General features: G+C 34.6%; 1 protein-coding gene across 1 annotated transcript in view; it reads left to right on the top strand.

Moving 5' to 3' along the window:
* Positions 1 to 21,584, top strand: part of LUZP2 (leucine zipper protein 2) — a 258,272-nt gene that overhangs the window by 193,948 nt on the left and 42,740 nt on the right. The window contains exon 7 of the mRNA XM_012725725.1: positions 2,517 to 2,579. Coding sequence (XP_012581179.1) covers positions 2,517 to 2,579 — 63 coding nt within the window. The remainder of the gene's footprint in view (positions 1 to 2,516; positions 2,580 to 21,584) is intronic.

Raw genomic sequence — 21,584 nt, 5'->3', positions numbered from 1 at the left:
ACTCTGATAGTTTTACTTTTCAAAATGATGTAAACAAATTAAAAGAAAAAAAAAGCTCATTGAATTTTACACCAATACACTTTGCAAAAAAAGAAGCTCACTTAAAGTGTCTGTTCTTAGCATAATCTCTTCACATTTCTAGATAAAATTTTTACTTCACAGCTCCCTGAAAATTAAAAGTGGAATATAACAATGCAAAGTAATAGTAAATTACTGTGATGAGAATCATTTTTAAATAACCATAACTTGTCTCAAGAAAGCTAGCTTTTCATGGTCACTTAGTGAAGAAATGAGATGTAGGTTTTTATTATAACTTCTGAATGAATCACTGCATAATATGAAAATTGACAGTTTAATAATGACAAAGCTAGAAAGGATAGTTTAAATTGTACTTGGTGCATTCAGCATAATTATGAATTAAAACTGAATACCCAAAATAGCTAAAATTAATCCTTTCTGAAACTTGAAAGATAGAACATGTTATGCAGATGAGTGGAAGTGAATTTGGGGAAATAATGACACCATATGTAGTTGTAATCTCTTCTCCCATTGATATTGTTCAACATTAGTTTTAAAAGAGTCTGTTTTCCTAAGAGACTGCCATGGCTATAAAGCAGTACCAGACAGCAGATGGAGCAGCAGGGAGAAGATTCCAATCAAATGTGCATTTGAAGTTGGGAAAGATAACAGAAATAGTCTTTTACCATCAGTTGTGTAAAATTAAGGATAGTTATAGAAACCAGAAAGTGTCTTGGAGATAAAGCTAATGTAATGAGAGAGCTATGCTATCTGTAAAATCATTATTTTTAGTCACTTGAGAAACTGTGAGAAAGAGCAGAAATGTAGTAGACATAAGGTCCTGAGGTATAAGTATAAATTCAAAAGGCGCTAGTGTGACAGTTTCCCACATTGCAAATTCTACTCTGTTGCATGGTTTAAAATGTTCGGAATATGATAAGAAATTGCTATCATTTCAGAAAGACTTTCATACAATCAAAGACACTGTAAAATTGTAATATGTCAGGATGTGAATGCAATTTACTTATTTATTAAAAAGTGCCTCTGTAGCAACAGTTTACTAGGATTTGATAGTCCCATAAATATCTTGCTTTTATTATGTACTATGATCTCTGATCTAAAATATAATTTTATTGACATAATTTACATACAATTCATCCTATTTAATTGTAAATGTGTTGGGTTTGAACAATGTATATCTTCAAGAGATAGAGCATTTCTCTTTTCCACAAACCCTCTTATCAATTTCTAATCATATTTCTGTCCCTATTCTTTTCTATTCCAGAATATATATACCCAAAACATAGCTTCTGAATTCTTTCACATAGAGTAATTCTTTTGAAATCCACCCACATTGTTGTGTGTTTTAAACTTAATTCATTTTTAAAAATTTCTCAGTGGTATTCCAAATTCCATTTCATGTTTGTACTATAATATTTTATTTACTATTCACTAATTAATAGTCAGACTGGTGGTTTCTACCTTTTATCTATTATAAATAAATGTACTATAAACATTTATATGTATATTATGATTTCTTTTGGGTAAATGCCTAGAAAGAATGGCTGCATAATTATACAGTATGCATGTGTTTAACTTTATGAAAAACTGCCAAAATATTTTCCCAGAGTGACTATACCATTTTACATTCCCACTCAACTATTTTTCAGTGATCATTTTTCTCATGGGATGGCGGTATCTATTTGTTTGTGTTGTTTCTCCACCCCACTAAAGGACTGGTATCTATAATGTTAGAGGGAGAAGGACTATGTCCTCCTGTTAGAAAGTTTGAAAAAAGGATCTGCTCTGGAAAATGGAAACAGATGATCATCAGCTCTGTCTTGCTATATTATAGTGTGACAGCTTAACATGTCTGCTTAGAGAAACATCTTTGTTCAAAGCACATTTACTGTTATAATGATCTTGAAAGTTGTTTCTTCTGAAGGACAAATACCCTTCACAACTTCACGCTGGCCTCTGAGCCTTTGAAGTGCTTCCTTCACCTCTTGTCATGTCTGCTTGCCACCTTCCCCTTGGGCATATGTCCATCAACTTTGATCATTGATTTAACTTAAACACATTTAATCTTAAATTAATAATTATTTGAAAATGAACAATGAAAACTGAAGCATGCAGTCACATAGTTATAGTTAGCATTTAAAATTGAATTGTTTTTGAGGTCTGGGTGAGTTAAACTGTGTGTGTTTGTGTGTGTGTTGGTTTAGAAAAATGGAAGAAAATAGCAAAAAATTACCTTTCAATATTATCATTAAAAATCAGCATTTTTAGAATAAGCTGGTGTGTACACTTCTTGTCTAGAATAGCTGAATACCTGACTGCCAAAAAAAGATTAAGCTTTTCTGTTTCACTTCTGAACTATTTGGGCTCCTTTTTGTTTGGCTGTAGAATTTATTATCGTGCACTTTGAAATAATTTAAATCTTCAAGTTTGAAATAGAAATGAAATCAAGGCCCTAATCCATGTTTCTGCTCTTGCAGTCAAAAAAAATCCAAGCCCAGTTGAAGGAGCTTCGTTATGGGAAAAAAGATTTACTGGTGAAGGTAAGCATCATCCTCCTTTCCATATCCAACTTGCTAGTCTGATACCTAATGTATATACAACGTGATTACGTTACATTTAATTTCCAGATTTTTACAAGAATTAAGTTTTTTTGCAGCATTGAAATGCTTTTACTTTCATGACTGTTTAATAGTGATAAACTTAGATATATTTTCAACCAATATTCTTAATCAAAAGCAGATAGCATCCAAAATTTCAAAAGTATCTTGAGGAATACTGCTTTTTAAAATATTTATATTGAAAGAGCATATATTGAGCATGTTTCCATTCCAGCATTTTTTAACTACAAAAGTCCCCTGCATAAATGTCTTTATTATTAAGACTCCTCATATTGAACCATTGTTGGTTATATTGGGTTTTGGTTATACTGGTTATTGATACTTTGCTTTACAAGACTATCAAGTCAAGACCTGTGTAAAGACAACCTAAGACAACTATGAATGTAGTAGATTGAATAGTGCTGCACACCCTTCCCCCAAAAAAACATCTGTTTGATAATACTTGGAAACTAATATGTTAGTAGTTATGGAAAAGGAGAATTTGAAGATGTTAGTAAGTTACAGATTTTGAGATGAAAACATTATCCCAAATTTCCCATCTGGATCACAAATGTGAGCACTTAAGTCCTTATGAGACCAGAGTTTGTATTTTAGTGGTGAACATCTTTTATTTATATTTAACATTTTACACTATTCTGTGATGTAAATGACTTAATTTGATCTGTGCTACAGTCCTCATGAGACAGAGAAAGTGATAAAATCCATTTTACAGTGAGGGAATACAGACCCTGAAAAGTTTGAAATTTACTCAAGGCTGACAAAATATGTACTTGCAAAATAAATTTATTAACATTCAAATCATCATTCATTTCATCTATTTATTTTAAAATTAATTTATTTACTGACATATTATGAATCAAATGTATCTATTGGAACTCACAGTTATATCTTTGATAGCTTTTGATATAACATACTTATATCATTGTATCCAATTTTGATGATACTCTGGGGTATTTTTGGTGACAAACCAAATCATCAGTTCCTTCTGAAACTTCTGCACCAAAATGGCATGTCTGCACTTTAGAATTTTCTCTAGAAATCAGTCATGTAAAGGCAGCAAACTGTGTCAGATCATTTTCTGATTATTTGAGGCTTCTCTAAGAAAATTCTGTGAAACATTTGTCCCTTAATTTTTAAGCCCTTGTGTAATTTAATATAATCTTTGTGCATCTGTCTCTCATCATCTTGCATTTAACTCATCCACATGCTAAAACATGTTTAATGAGCAAAAGCATTTTCAGGACCAGACCATTCATTTGTTACAAGAGTCAATTCATCTTTGTTAAATGAGCTTTGGTCCTAAAAATGTAGACAATTTGCGAAACAGGTTACTGGGGTTACTTAGTTTACTGTCTTAAGAGACTTAACAGAACAACTTCAAGGCTTTCAAGACACATTTATTTTGTTGCTTATAATAATTGTAAAAGTCAGTCAGAGAAAGTAACACTACCACCTTATCCTGAATCAGAAAATCCAGTGAAGTTAAGTGACTTATCTGAGAATGTAGAACTAAATAGCTGAGTTTTATTCTATTCTAAGTCTTTTGGCTCCACTCTTATGTTTTTCCCATTTATATTCCTACTGAAAATCTTAGAGTGATTTGGAAATTATACATTTAAGAATTATCTTTAATAATCATAAGACTTATGGGCCTCCCTGGTGGTGCAAATGGTTAAGTCACAGCACTGTGAAGCTGTCCACAGCCACAGCAGTACAAGTTCTATCCCTGGCCAGCATGGCAGATGTTGTCTGAACTTCCCGCTGCTCTCTTCAGCAGTGTATTTCAGCCAATCCACCTGTTCTGCTCCCCACTGTCTTTAGTGAATCCTCTCACCCCCAACACCTCTGTCCTACACCCCATTTCTTGTATGCACAAATAAATCTTTTTTTAAATGTTAATCATTATGATATCTAAAGGGCAAACACAAAAACTGGAACTGGAAATTAGGGACACACAGATTGTTTGTAACTTAAAGTCAATGTTTTTAAAAATAGGAGCATTTTTAGTACAAGCTGTGATACTTTTGTAATTGTTAATTGCTTAGGACAGAAGTTTCTTTTCTGACTCCATATATTCTTATATATACCTTACTAGTTTTTGAAACTTGGATAAATGAATGGTCTATAGGTAGGATATATGGGAAATTAATTCACGTTGTCCAAATCAACTTTTCAGTCTTGTTCTTCCATAATTAAAGCATGACAACTTATATTGTTTTTTTTTTTTTTCATTAAATGTTGGATATGTAGTAGATTTGCAAAAGTAGATATCCAAACACTGAAAATCACATTACAGAACTTTTTAAGAAACCAAGTCCAAGCTTTTAAGGTCATTTGTCCACGATTACACAATTTCAATATAAGTTTCTTGATTTCATATTCATTCATTTGTGTAAAATGATTGAGATGTATTATCTGTCAATTACTTAAGAAAGTTTTCTTTCCATTTCACTGAGCTACTTTTGATTTGAAGTCAACAGATAAATTCCATGAAGATATTGTTTTCTCAGATTTTTTTTGTTGTTATTTATAATGAAATGTGGCATGTAGTATTTTTCTTACAGAGCATTTTGTGTATTTAAGTATCTAAAGTTATTTGTGAACTGGGCCCTCTTTGGTGGTGCAGTGGTTTGAAGTGCAGCACTGCAAAGCCACAGCCAGTGAAAGCCACAGCCAGTGAAAGCCACAGCCAGTGAAGCCCAAGTTTGATCCCTAGCCAGGTGACCCACATGGGGCAATAGACCTCTCCTGTCCTCCCCACTGATCCCCTCAGCAGTGTTCTTCATCAATCTGCCAGACAGATGGTTATTATAGAAATAATATTTAGGATGCTTATCACTTTTTTTAATTTACCATTGTAACTATTTTTTCCCTAATTCATGTTTTGAAATAAAAGTATATTATGAGATTTTACAGAGAGAAAAAGCAAAACAAAACGTGTTAAATGGCTTACACCAAGAACTGTAAACTCATTTTAAAAAGTGCATATTTTTGTGTGTGCCCATAGCATTCCTTTGCCTATTCCATAAATTGCTAATGTATCATGGTGTTCTTTCCCGCTGAGTGTGAATCTAGCCTCAAAATTATTCTTATGCCAAGATTTGAAGCTGTTCCTAAAAGACAGTCACAGTTGGTACTTAAAATAAGCCTATTTGCCATCCCTGAATGAACTTTAATGAACTCAGTTTTCAGTCTCTAGAGAACTACAGGATTTGTTCATCCTTGCCTCACCATTGAAGTAAATAATAATTGTTACATGCTCGCCAAAACTTTGTAGAGAACTCTAAGGCTGAGAAATGCTAGTGAATAAAAGTCATAAGTGGAAATCTCTGTGCAGAAAATAAAAATAAAGACAATTAACTTTAGATCAACCCTAGAAACTTTCCCCCGGGGTTTGAGAAAATGGGGTGAGATTTAAATTGTTGATCATTTCTACCTAATCATTTTTTTGAATGTCATAAAATTTTTATTAGCTAGAAAATGAAATTGATCGAAGTTCCAGGAAGAAAGCTGTTACATAAGGTTGGCAAGTTAGGCATAACTCCAAGAAAGGAAGTTGACTTTAATGGAAGATGTGTTAGGGTGGGCACTGTCTAGACTTTTTTCCCCACATTATGTTTGTGGAGGTTATGTCTTTGAATCTGCTTCAGGGGGTGTAAGTTCAAACCTCTATAATGCGTCATTTCAATCCTGCCTTCCACCAGTGACCCAAACCTTCCACAGTGTTCCCCTGGGGCCCTCCTGTCCTCCACACACACCTCATCACCCTCCCACTCTGGTTGCTTTAGATTTGCAGTCAGATGTTAAAAGTTTATTACTGGTTTGGTTTTGACTGATCTTATATTGTGCTTATCTGTATTCCACACCATCTAGTATTAAGTGACACCATCTAGTATTTTTTTTTCTCATTCTGACTTATTTTGCTTCATATCACCTCTACAGCTCCATCCATGTTGCTGCTACCTATTGTCTTATTCATTATGTTTTGTATGTGTCTTGGCTTAGGAAGATGTACTCCCACTGGGTGGGGCTCTCAACCTTTATTGAGTGCTTTTGAATTTGCTTGGGTCATGTGTAGAGCAATGGAGCATCTTGGACCTTTGGGGATATTATATGGATTATCCCAGTGTTCATTCTGGGCACAATCTTCACCCATTGATGCCTTGATTTCTTTACAACCCAAATATTGTCCCTTCTTTTTTTGGGTGAGACATCAACTGTTTCTTCTGAACACATTGAAAGTTTGTGTGTTTCTGATCAGAAATCCTCTTAGATTCTGAAAGTATAGATTAGAACGTTGGTCCTTGGATAGAATTACTGCTCAGAGGCCTAGTGTTTCCCTTAATTAAGTTACAGTAGTATCTCTACTCTAAAGAAAAATTTTTCTGGTATTTTAAATATTACAAAGAATGAACAGTGAGGGAAACAGTAATTTCACTCATTATGCAATTTTTGTAATGACTTGTTGGTCACTTCCTTTATCTTAATGATAATGCCAACTATAATTTTAGGAAACAAGAGGAAGTTATTATTCTCCTTTGTATACTGCTTTGGCAGCACAATTAGATGTTCTTCTGGGGGTGGCAGGAGACATATCGGAAGTGTGTTTATGAATTTGCTTTATTGCCCTTATTTTATTGTTGTTACTCCATGACTAAGATGTTTGTTAACCCATGCATGCTAAAAGAAGAATTACCTCTGAAGGCACTTGTGTACGAAGTTGATGCAACTGACAACATTTAGAGGAATGTTAAAAAGGATATTTCTCCATAAAGTTCATAAACTTTAAAAAAGGAATGGGTCTCTCTGGTGGCACAAGAAGTTAACTCTCAGCATTATGAAGCTCTCTGCAGCCACTGCAGCACACAGATGGATCCCCAGCAGCCTGGGAGCTGACCTGTAGGGCGCAGCAAACCTCCTGTCTCACCTGCTGCTCCCCTCAGCTGTGCATTTCAGTCAGTCTGCCTGTCTGTTCCTTACTCTGTTTCTGGCAAATCCTCTCACTACCCCATACCTCTGGTCTCCACCCCAGGTCTTGTATGCAAAAATAAACATTTAAAAAATATAAAAATGAAAAAGAATGACCCAGCACATGAAAGCAAAAGCAGAATTCTTGAGCAGAATATGCTGAAGTCTTTTATTATGGCAACAATGCCATATCAATTCTGGCCCTGATATATTTATTTTTTTAATTAATGAAAATTTAATTGAGTGATATTTGAATACCCTATTCAGGTATTACTGCCACAGTGCAACCACCACCAATTACCCATAGTCTTCCAACATAGTCCATTGCACTTCCTCCCCTATTTGCTCTTAACCCTCCCTAACGTCTTCCCTCACTATGCCTTTAAAGAAAATTTTGACTTGACTTAACCCTGTTTGAGAAACAAGTCATATCAACTTATTAAGTTTTCAACAACAGCGCCTTCACATCAGAAGATCATATCACACATTCAGTTCTAGTCTTTGGAACAATGTTGGTTAATTCCCACAACATCAGGACTCTTGTTTATATGCTGGACAATTCAGAGCTAGTTTTTGTTTGTTTGTTTTTTATACATACAGAATTGGGGTACAGGATAAAGGTGAAGGAGTGGTGAGAAGATTCACTAGAGACAAAGTGGGGAGCAGAACAGGTCGGTTGACGAAATACACTGTTGAGGGGAGCAGCAGATGTGTCAGGAGAGGTCTGCCATGCCATGAGGTCACCTCCAGGGTAGGGCAAGGATCTAACGCATGCTGAAGTGGCTTTTAGTTTTTTAATGTCGTGCTTTAAACCCACTGCGCCACCAGGGAGGTCCAGAGCTAATTTTTTATGTTTAAAAAATTCTGATTGTTGGAGAATTTCCTTTTCACTCCTGATTACAGTTGATATTTTTAAATATCTATTTGATTCCCACAAAGATGCCAAATATATGAAGATTTTCATGTTTTTCTGGAATGTATTTTACCACTATCTTTTTTAGTTCCTCCTTTACTCTTTGTCTCTATTTGCTCTTTCTTTGCTCTATGTCCACTCTATAAGATCCCTTCAGAAAGAGGATTTATACTTGTACAATAATCATTTATTAATCCCATTTGTGAGTTTTGCCAAAGGCAGAACACAATTTTTTTTTTAAAGACATTTGTTATGCACACAAGAACTGGCGTACAGGCCAGAGGTGCAGTGGTGGTGAGAGGATTCACCAGAGACAGAGTCGGGAGCAGAGCAGGCAGATTGACGAAGTACACTGCTGAGGGGAGCAGCGATGGGTCAGGAGAAGTCTGCCACACCATGTGGGTCAGTTCCTGGCCTCGGATCAAACTCACACTGAAGCGGCTGCAGCAAGCTTGCAGTACTGCATTCTAACTGGTTGTGGCACCAGGGAGGGCCCAGGTAGAACACAATTTAATGCTAATGGGAAAATAAACTGGGAAGGTGAGGTGAGGTATGTGTTATTTGAATAGTCAATGAGAATGCCTGTGCTCTGAATTCATACTATTAAATTGAAATAAAAGATATACAATTATCAGCAGACAAATTTCATGTACTGTCCCAACTACATAATCTCTCCGTTTGTTAAATACTACATGTCTATCATGTCCCAGCCCTAACCTCTACTCCTTCAGAAATAGAAGTATGACAATTTTCCAGTTCTGAAACTATCCATATTATTTGACAGGCTCAGCTGGGATGACACATGGAAATGAGTTTTACAAAAATATTTTATACACCATTATCAATGAACTATTTTCAGTTTGATTTTGTTTTTCAGGTTAGAATTTATTTCCCAAGATATTAACAAGTCACTCTGTCACAGTTTAAACTTTTGTTGGCCTCAGTCTTTTCCAAGAATTACATCACATCTGACTAGGTCTTCATAATTTGCAGTCTCTGAGAAATGTAAAACTTCAATTCAGGACTATTACCCCCCTTGAAGGTTCAGAACTGCCTTGGGCACCAGGGGATGATAATTTGTCCACTTTATTTTAAGCATGCACATTTGTTTTACTTATATTTTAAGATAAAAGAATATACTGGAGATAAAAATATCTCATGTTTTAGATTTTATATTATTTACATAGCAATCAAGGACTAAGGATATAATAGCTTCTCAGAAATGAAATTGTTGGGGTATATTTATTCCCTAATAAAGTGTTTATAACGTAAGTTTCTTTATTCAAGTAAATGATAGATGTAGATACTAAGAAATAAATACATTTCTAAACATAATTGTAATTGAACATTTTCTGGAGAATTATTATATACTCTTATTCTGCTGTCTTTAACATATTGTTTGTGGGAATAATAGAAATTGTCGATAATCGTTGCTAGATGTGTAAGAAGGCTTTTCTGTTATAACTTGATTTCACGTTTGGCTCTACCTTAGACAGATTTGATATACTGATATATTGACCATTCATTAAAATGTATAAAATAATATTAAAAATAGCTCTTTGGATTTTTTTTGTTTCAAATTGAGAGACACAGTATTAACTCATATTATAAAACTCCTACATTTGTAATGAACTTTATTTCACTTTATATACATTGTAAATAATGGTGATCACATATTCCCATAGCAACTTATCCTTAAGTTGAACTTATCTTTCATATGCATGATACTTAGATTTTCATGCTCTTAATTGGAGCACTTTGATAGCAGTCATAACTAGTGTTATTTACTGTTTAATTCAGGATGGGACTCAATTTTTGCACTTCAAGCATAAATGGTCTATGGCTCTGACAAAGTTGTAAGACAATGGATGTTTTATTATAGTAACTTCTGAAACAGTGTCCTTTCATTTAATTTGCACTGTTTTGGGTGGTTATAAGTAGGATTACTTTCTTAATTTCTTCCCCTTTTATCTCATTCTCTGTAGAGAGGGAACATTTGTGTATTGACTTTATACCCTGCCATTTTGGCATAACGTTATTTCAACTACCTTTTCCATAGAATCTTGAGCTTTGTTTATGTATATTATCATGCCAGCTTCAAATCATGATCACTTCTTTACTTCTAGCCTATTTTGGATTCCTTCACAATATTTCATTTGGCTAATGCTCAAGCTAGAACTTAATACATAGAACATAATAGTATCTTGAGTGGTCGTGATGAGAATGGAAAACTTTATCTTGTACCAGATTTTAGTAGAACACTTTCACTTTTTCACCACTGAGAATGATACTAACTATAGAATTCTTGTAAATGACTTTTATATTAAAGTATGTCCCATTATTCCCCCCCTTTTTTTTAAAGGTTTTCATTATAAATGGATGTTGGATCTTATCAAATGCTTTCAGCATCCATTGATATGTTCATATGTTCTTTTATCTTTTTGCTGATAAGATGAGTTATGTCCATTGATTTTTGGATGTTGAGCGACTCTGTGTCCCTGATTTGAATCCCGCTCAGTCATTGTAAGGGGAGAGTCAAAGAGCAGTAAACATATCACATTAGAGAAGCTTAATGGAAGAGTGACTTTAGATCAGACCTTGATGGTATAACACCAATATCTGGTCTTCAAGTTACTCAGTAAATATTCATAGAAGAAAATAAGATGAAAATTCACTAAGTGAGTCATGTGGTCTTCATTAACAGTCTAAAAACTGTGGAATAGCTTGGACATGCATCATTATTTATTTAAACTATCACAGGAACTTTTGGAAATATATGGTACAGGTGGAACAAGGCAAAAGAAGTGACCAAGATGAAAGGATGGTAGGAAACTATAAGGGACATTAATGTGATGTTAATGAAGTGTCAATGTTTTTTATAAATAATGATTCCCTTTCTTTGGTGGGGAACTGTTTTGGGTGCCAAATTGCTCATATATATGGAAAGCAGCTTTCCCCTTCGCTTTGCCATTCTCTCACCATGGGTTCTGGTCACGACTTGTCTTTCCAGCCAGTGAGGCTTGTACCCCAACAACTTGGCACCACCTAGGTGTTTCTAACAGATCAGGAGATCCAAGAGTATTGGTTCTGTTTTTCTTTTACTAGTTACAACATAAAGGTCTTTTGACTTCAAAATGAGTATAGGACAAAAAGAGAGTATGGTAACTGCTTATAAAAACATTATACTCAGAAAATAGACTCCCCCCAAAAAAATCACAATCAAATATTTTTAAATTTCTTTTTAATAAGCAATTTAATGATAATGGAAATTGTTACTACTTAATGGAGTATAAAACTTTCTCATTTAAACCTATGTGCTAGACTGTGAAAAGTAGTAAAATTAATTATTCTAGGTAATAAGGAAAAATACTTGGATCAATCTTACCAATGGTAGGCATTTAAGAAGTCTGTGTTTTATTCCCAACTGGAGTCATTATCTTTATATCCAACTGAAGAGACAACAATACGAAGAACTAAAAGCAGAAATTCTAGATCTAACCATCAATCTAACAATGTTCATTAGTCTATGAATTAGAAAAAGACAAATACATTTATGCCACTTTTTCCTTCATGTGTATAAGAAGATTAATGATAAAATCCATATACTTATTTTTAAAAATATTTATTTATTTATGCATACAGACCTGGCTTGCAGGCCAGAGGTGCAGGGATGGTGAGAGGATTCATCAGAGACAGAGCAGGGAGCAAAACAGGCAGATTGAGGAAGTGCACTGCTGAGGGAAGCAGCAGGTGGGTCAGGAAAATTCTGCCGCACCATGTGAGTCACCTCCTTGGCCAGGGATCAAACTCATGCTGAAGTAGCTGTGGTGAGCTTTGTAGTCCTGCACTTTAACCCTTTGTGCTACCTGGGAGGGCCCTCATATACTTATTTTGATAACATATTGTAGTATCACAATAAATCATCAAGGTACTTTAGTACCTAACACATATTAAATGTATAGCAAGTATTACTGTTCAAAAAGAACTTTCTACCATAATATTGATAGCCAAGTGTTTTGTGTTCTTCTAGAAGCTTGAATCAAACCCAGACTCTTCCTACTCCTAAGTAATTGTATAACCTCTCTGAATTACTTCCCCTCCAGTTTAATGGAAATCTTACTACAGTACAAAATTGGCAGGGAGAGACAGAGTATGTGAAACAGCAAACTAGTAGACACTGCAAATGCTGGTTCCTTCTAGGTTGTTTTTTGAAAAATATGCATATATAACTAGAAAGGGGGTGTATCCCCCACACCCACAACCCATGAAGAATTGAGAGGTAGAGCTATGTTAGACAGAGGGACACAAGTGTAATCCACTGCATAGCTCACTGGGTATGCTACTGTGAATCCATTTAGAATCTCAAGGGAAAAGTATAAAGTCACAAACTGTAGTTGCAAAGATATTTAAAAGAAAATTATTGTCGAAACCCATATTCCCACCAATATCCACACCTGAAAGAAAATTTTGAGCACATTTATTTTAAAGTCAGAGAGGGTGGATTTCATGCTGTAAAGATGTAGAATAATGGGCACATTAAAAATAAATAAAAGGGCCCTCCCTGTTGGTGCAACGGGTTAAAGCACAGCACTATGCAACTCTTAGTTCAGCACGAGTTTGATCCCCCAGCGGGAAGGTGACCCACATGGCATAGCAGACCTCTCCTGTCTCATCAAGATGCTTGTTCTGCACCCCACTCTCTCTGGTGAATCCTTTCAAGTCCCCATACCTCTAGCCTGTACCCCAGTTCTGAATGCATAAATAAATAAATATTTTAAAATTTAAATAAGAGCCCACTACACTCCTTATATGTGTGTGCACACACATATAGCATACATACATGCCTATATATGTATATATACATATATGTGTATATATGTGTGTATTATATATATGTTTATATATTATATATGTAATATATGTATAGATAGATAGATAGATAGATAGATAGATAGATAGATAGATATGTGTGAGTATGTACACCTACGAAACCGCACACATAAGACTGGAAGTATTTGAGAATTAATATGGAGAAGAAAGTCAGAAAATGCAAAATCCCTCTATGAGGGATAAATAGATTGTGGTACTGTGTGTGTCTGGTGCAGTTAATAAACATTTATTCAGGAGACACTCAGTTGAAGCTTCAACTGAGTTTTAAAAGGCCAGTCGTAACACAGGTGTTCAAATTGGGGAAGTTCCTTTGGGGCAGATGGCACAGCATGGTCAGATGGTCGCAGGTGTATGAAAGCCTGGGAAATTTGAACTTGGCAAATAGTGAAGGGCCACTAGTGACCTGGCAAATCCTGAAACTGAAAGATGTGCAGAAGTCTAGTATTGAAGTATATTCCAGTATAAGAGCTTACACTTTAAAATTTATCAGTTTTCCTCAGTTTAAGAGTTACATGGATGCATTTATCATTAATGCACATTATATCCATTATCTACATTTAGGGGAAGTTTTGAGTTCGCATACACTACTATAGAAAGCAATGAGAGCCAATTCTCTTTATATCTGTGCAGTGAAATCCTAAATTCTTTGCAAGCTGGAAACCACATTTCAGTATTAATTGCCAGATGCCACTGGCAAGGAACACATTTCCCTGAATAGACTGCTATTTGCCAGTTCCAGAGATTAGCAATATAATTGGATGTCAAAATGCATCCTTTCCGCATATTTCTTCACTCCTCCCTGCTGTTTTCATAATAGGAAAACTGAAAGGATCGAAACAGGTGATCTTATTTAATTGTGGAACTCAGAAGCCTACAGTAAGATGTAGAGAGATGTTTGCAATACCACTGCATATTTATTTATAACCACATAGAAAAATAATTGTAAAATATTTCTTCTAAATATTTTTCTACATGTTAACATTGTACTGGTTCAGATTCATTTCATCAATCCTGAACCACTGTCAGGATTTCTATAGTGTCTTTCTTCTATGCTACAGAAAGAGAACTTTTGGGGGGCCCTCCCTGGTGGTGAAGCATGTTAAAATGCAGCACTGAAAGCTAACCTCAGCAGCTTCAGTGCAAGTCCTATACTGGCCTCGGAGATGACCCACATGGTGTAGCAGACCGCCCTCGTCTCACTGGGTGCTCCCCTCAGCAGTGTCCTTTGTCAGTCGGCCTATTCTGCTCCCCACTCTGTCTCTGGTGAATTTCTCTCACTACCCACTGCATCTCTGGCCTGTTCTGCACCCAGTTCTGTATGCATAAATAAATAAATCTTTTAAAAAAACTAAAAAAAGGAAGAGGGCTTTTCTTATTACATTTTAATGTGTCCATTATTCCATTGTAACCTACTTCTACCTGCCCATTCCTTACAGTACTAAGTCCAGCCTCTCTAGTATGGTCTGAGAGTCTCAGTCCTACCTTCATTTTCATCCCCTCCATATCAAACACCAATTATACAAATCTTCTATTTCTTGTAGTTTTCCATGTCTCTGTTTTTCTTCTTATCCTTGTTTTTCTTTGCCTGATGTATCTTTCTTTGCCTGACTATATCTTAATAATATTGTAATAGTTTTATTTGAGATATTCTTTATGTAACATGAAAGCTATATTATAAAATTAATCGGTTTTAGTATATACATAGATGTCTACAATTAAACTAGAATCCAATTTTAGAGCATCTTCAGCACCAGAAGAAGATAACAATATCTAATAATTTACTGTCTATTCCCTTTCATCCCCTTTCTTGGCAAATGTTCATCTAATTTATGTGTCTGTTTATTTTCACATTTTAAACATTAATATAAATTGAATCATATACTAGTTGGCATTTTGTGCGTGACTATTTTCACTAAACATAATTTTCTCAAGGCTCATTCTCATTAGAGCCTAGGCATTCATCAACTTACAGCCATTGACTTGCTTCTACATTTTTGATCTTATGAATAATGGTAAGAGAAGGTAGATTTGGTTCTTGCTTCTTACACAGTTTGACAATCTCTGCAACCTGATTAGCTTATTTAACCCATGACATTTAGTGTTACTATTTCCATAGTTGAGTGTCAATGAGTCACTTTTCTTTTGGCTTTGTGTGTCTCAGTCTATTCTGTTACTGATACCATTTTACTACCCACTTTTATATATTGGAATGTTATCAATGTAACATTTTATATCCTTTTAACTGATTTTTTGAGCTATGTTCTTAACACTTCTAGAGTTTACAGTATACATCAGATTATCAGAATCTGCTTCAGATTTTGCAATCGCATTTCCAATGGGAAAGATACAAAATGCATTTGAATACAAAGCTGTATTTCCTATACATATCCACTACTTTATATCATTTTATTCATATTATAATTACATGTGCTATCTTTTTTTTTCTTTGAAAGAAACTGAGAAGAAAGTACAACAATTATATAGTTTTAGGATATACTTTATTAACATTCCTAATGATTATATCTGCTTCTGTTCTCCTTATTTCATTTTATGAATTCAAGCTAACAAAATAATGTCATTTCATTATTCTAATTCAGCTTTTTTTCTGCTCCATATGTATGCTGTCATTACTGGTAATCATATTTATAGATGTTATAAGAGTAATAGTAATAACACTTTACATATATATATACATATACATATGTATATATATATATATAAAGCATATAAAGTAATGCTATACACACACACACACATACACAGTGCTTGTTTATAATTATAAGTAGATAGGAAAGAGATGCAATCATATTCTATTTTCTATTTTATTCTTAATTACTTTTACTAATGCCCTTCTTTTCATGAGTATGGAATTATTATCTATCAATATTTGCTTTCAGTCTGAAAAATTCCTTTTGGTGTTTTTCTAAGACAATTCTAGCAACAAATTCTGGTGTATGTGTGTGTTTGTGTGTGGCTGTTTCTCTTCATTTTTTAATAGATAGCTTTGTTAGATATAAATTATTAGGTCACTGCTATACCTCCTCATTTCTCTTCTGAATTTATTATCATGCTATATTCCAGCTTCCATTGTTTCTTAGAAGCCAGATATTTGTGTTTGGGGATTCCAGTGTGGTCTCTTGATGCTTTCAGTTAGTCCTTTTCAAATTTACCTTTCCATATTTTATCAATGAATTTTCTGATCTGACTCTTTTAAGTTGTTGTATGTGAAGTTTGTTGAGCTTGTTCTATGTATAGTTTATTCTCTTTCAAGTCTGTAAAATTTTCAGCTTCTTCAAATGTTTTTCATCTTTTTGTTCTTTCCAATATTAATATGTTCGTTTTCTTTCAGTGTTTTTCCCTCTTTTTTTTTTTAATCCCATAACCTCTATTAGTACTTCATCAAGTTTAATGATTCTTTTCCCTCCAGGTGAAATATAGTACTAAGTCCATTAGTAGTAATTATTTGTATTTGTCAATTAAATTACACTTTCTATTTTAGCCCTTTGTGTTTTTTAGTATTCACAATGGGAGCTATGCCAAATTCAGATGACACAAAAATGAGCATTCTGTGTGTTTTTTTTTTAATTAATGATATAACATTATTTCAGATCTTTGTTTTTTCACAGTATAGGATTTGTACCCTCAGGTATAGTCACCATAGCACCACCAAAGCACTGAACTATAGCTATTTGCATGCTCAATTATGTAATTTCCATTTTGTACTTGTAAATCCCAGCCTCTTTATTACTGTCTATGTGTGATCAGACATTATCATCATACCTTCTTTTAATTATTTAAACAAGTTTCCTTTAGTCTTTTGACCATATTTATAATTCCTTTAAACCTTTGCCTTCTGTGACTACCATCTCTGTTTTCTGATTTACCTATGCATGAATTATAATTTCCTATCACTTAAAAAAAAATCTCCTTGTTGCTTAAAAATGATGCTTTAGAAATATATTCCAAATCTTATTACTACTTCCACCCCCTTCCTGAGTTTTGCACTTTTATTTCTTTATTACTTATTTACTTCTTTGTGGCTTTGCTAAACTAAATCTGAAATCTAGTTCCCCTTTCATTGTACAGTCTTCAATACACCTGCTCAGATTCTTTCTTTTCTTCTTGTAGTCAGATTTCCTAGGAGCCTCTACTAGATTACCATTAGGGGATAACTGGATAAAAATGTTCCTAATGGGAACTTTCCTGCACTGCTGATAGGAATACAAACTAGTACAACCACTATGGAAAATTGTTTGGAGGTTTCTCAAACTGCTGAACATGGAGCTTCCATATGGCCCAGCAATCCCACTCTAGGTATCTCACCAAAAGACACAAAAACACTGATTCAAAAAGATACCTGCACCCCCATGTTTATCGCTGCTTTATTTACAATTGGAAAGACACGTACAGCAGCATGGAAGGAACTGGAAGGGATCAAGTGAAATAAGTGAGATAAGCCAGAAAAAAAAGGAAAAATGCCAGATGGTTTCATTTATAGTAGGGGTTTAAAGAACCAGAGGAGAAAATAATAATAATAATGAATAATATCTATACACCAGAGACATTTTATGGGGGTGGAATGCGGAGTGGGAACAAAATCGGTGGGGGGAAGCAAGTACACTGGACTATGGTGGTGGTACATGGGTGACTTGGTGATCGGAAGCCATGGGGATTACAACTGAGATGGAAAAAAGCACAAAATGATGTAAAAATAAACTATTATATTATTTTAAAAAAAAAAGAGTTCCCATTGATCCTGTGTGTGTCTTGGAAACTGTGTGTGTGTGTGTGTGTGTGTGTGTGTGATTCAAGGAGCTGAACTATCTTGTGTCAATCTAGGGACTGGTATCTTTCCTCTGTACGTTCTCTCAAGAGGGCACACAGAGCCTTTGGCATGAAAATAGTCCCCCAGATCATTGGGGAAGAATGTGATTTTATTTCAAAACCTCACTTCCAAGAACCTATCATTGGCTCAAACTAAGTAGTTTATTGTTCAGCTAATGTTTAGTCAGAGGTTGTGATTAAATCGATTATGTTACTGAGGCTTCATGTTTTTGCTGATGAACCTATGGGTGGCTTAGTGAATACTTAATATGCTGCTGCTTGGCTTCAATCTTATGGAGTAGAATTCTCAGAGCAGAATTATTGAGGGAGAGGGTAAATCAAATGCCACAGATCTTGCTTTGCAAAACAGTATTTAGTGACTTTTATAGGTTAATATATTTTTTATTCCACTGTGTACATATTTGATATCTTTTTGGTACATCATTTATTTTTTTGGCTCCTGGGCTGTTTCCACACTTACAGCAACAATGGAATGCAAGGGATTATGCTCAGTGAAATAAGCCATAAAGAAAAAGAAACATATCAGATGGTTTCACTTACAGGAGGAATGTAGAAGAACCAAATCAGTAATCTGGAAAAAATATATAAATTAAAAATAATTGACAGGCAACTGTAAATCAGAAATATTCTCAAAGGGAGGGGAAGGGATTAAAATAGGAGGGAAGAACATAAGTGACTATGGTGCTAGAAACATTTGAGAAAACTAATGTTGAGTTGATCATTTTATAATAGATGGAGTTTGTAATATTTGTTAAGCAAAAGTAAGGTTGTGTGTATACTAATGGAGTATGCCTGAGTAATCACTAACTTCAATGAAAACCATGCTGAGTATTTTGTCTGAGGTATTGTCATGTATTCCTGGATTTCCATGAAAATTATGTTCAGAAATTTCAAAACAGTGAAGCCCAAGCTAGGCTACCTGAGGTTCTGCTAGTTTGTTGGAGAACATTTATTTTCATATACTGTAACATTGATCTAAGGTTTATGGTTTAAATTGTAGAGATGCACAGGTGAGAAATGATAAGAAGTGTGGAAATAATTTAAATGATTTGTTTTCAATTATATAAGTGAAAATAATTCAAGCTTAGCCTTTCTGCCTGAATGAACATAGTGTAACTCTGCTGTATTATCTCAAACATTTGTGAGTAGCTGTTGAAGAATTTCTAATTTGAATAGGTGAGAAAGTGGTTGCCTAATTGATGGGGAGGTGAACAGAGAGGTGGATAGATCAGTTGATAGACAAGTGAAGTGGTGTGTGAATAGGTAAATGGAGTAATGCACAGGATAACAGAAATGCAGAGGATGAGTGATGAATGGATGAGTTGACTAGTATCTTAATTGGTAATGGGGCGATTTTTTTAGACTTGCTTATTTATGCATACAAGAACTGGATATAGACCAGAGGTGTGGGGCATGAGAAGATTCACCAGAGACAGAGTAGAGAGCTGAAAATGTAGATCTACTGAAATACACAGCTGAAGGGAGCAGCAGGCAAGACAGGATGTGGGTCAGTACCTGCTGGGAATCGAACTCATGTTGCAGTGGTTGTGGATAGCTTGATAGTGCTGTTATTTAACCCCTTGCACCACCAAGGAAGTCCAGCTGGAAAGATTAGGGCTGGATGGATGAGTGAGTGGGAGAATGGATAACATAGGAAGGTGAAGAGTAAAGTTCCCAAAACTTCTTGAATTATTTAATTTACCAGAGTACTCAGAAAAACTTACTTCCCGTTTTTTAAAAACATGTTTCATTTAAAGGAGATATGTTCATTCATTAATTAAGCAGTGTGAGTTCCTCTAAATTAGATTATGATCACTGATGCAGGGACACATCAAAGCAAGTGACAGTTGCAAGACAGCCAAAATAAACGTTTGACCCACATTTTGACAGCTACAAGTATAAGCCATGTAACTTCTCTAACTGTAAGAACAACTTATTAACATTCATAGTAAGATCGTAACATATGAGAAAGGCCAAAGAAAATTAAACAGTTCTTTTTCTGTCCTTAGAAAACCATTATAACTTTCGAAACAGTTTTTCTGAAAGTTTCAGCTCAGAAAAATAAGAGACAGCTCTAGCTTCTAGAAAATTATTCCAAAGTCCAATAAAAAGGATGCACAAAATAATTTTTAAAATAATTCTCTTCATTTCATCATTAAAAAAAAATGATTTGATGTGGCTAAATATTGCAGTTCTATTTTACTAAGAAGGGAATCCCACTGAAGGATTAGGTTAGTTACCTCTTTAAGAATCTTTGTAGCTCTGATATTTTAAGACTATGTAACATTCTGCAAATGATAAGTCAAGTTAAACATTCATTTGAAACGTTTTTCATATTATTTTTCTATCTTACTTCTTGATTTTGTGAAATTATTTCTCACTTAAAAGTTCCACGTTGAATTTTAATACTTTGTTCTTGGCCAGATGGAGGGAGGTAACAAATGTCATGCCCTGTTACAGTTTAACTCCATTTGTGATTCAGAGAAGCCTAAAATAACATAATACAAGGAACAAAAATGTGCACCACCTTAGATAACCTCAGACCAGTAGTCTTAATGTGATGAAGGCTTTGGCATAAAGCATATTGGTCTGTTGAATTCTTGTAGGTTCTACTTAGACCCTTAGGAGTAGTTTCTTTAAGGTTGTCTCATCTCCTTTGCTAAGAGGTTGTAATAACAATATTTATAAAGTTTTAAAAACCATATATATGTTTGAGTATCAACACCATGCTTGACTAGTGATAAATCATCCATAAATTTTCATTAGTGCTGTTATTCTCATTTTACAGATGAGAAAATGGATGCCTTGAAAAAGAGTATTGTTGATGATCTTAAAACCTTTAAATGGAAAAAAGGAAAACGAGAATAATTGAGATCTATCCCAGGGCTCTTTGCATTGCCACTTTTTATAAACATTTCAGGATAAAAGTTTTGAAAAGAGACAACAAAATTCATGGGACTGTTCATCTAGAGAGCTGTCCAGCTGAGGATCTGTCCTTAGGAACCAACTGTAATTTATCCTTACTGAAGACTTTAATATTCATCTTAGCTAGCTCACATAAAACACATTTAAACATTTCCAAAAAATTCTATTCTTAAACATCATAAGACCTTCAATTAGCTTCTCCCTCCCAAAACAATCTAGGAGTTAGATATTTGGTAGCATGAAAGGAAACTTTCCCCTTCCTGTCTCTCTAGTCAGCCTTGAAATCTTTTTTTTTTTTTTTAAGATTTATTTATTTATTCATACAGGTAGTGATGCGGAGGGTGAGAGGCTTCACCAGAGACAGAGTGGGGAGCAGAACAGGCAGA

The sequence above is a fragment of the Condylura cristata genome, unplaced genomic scaffold, assembly GCF_000260355.1.
Source record: "Condylura cristata isolate star-nosed mole 26May11 unplaced genomic scaffold, ConCri1.0 scaffold00015, whole genome shotgun sequence".
Lineage (NCBI taxonomy): Eukaryota > Metazoa > Chordata > Mammalia > Eulipotyphla > Talpidae > Condylura > Condylura cristata.
This window is presented reverse-complemented; position numbering and strand designations above follow the sequence as displayed.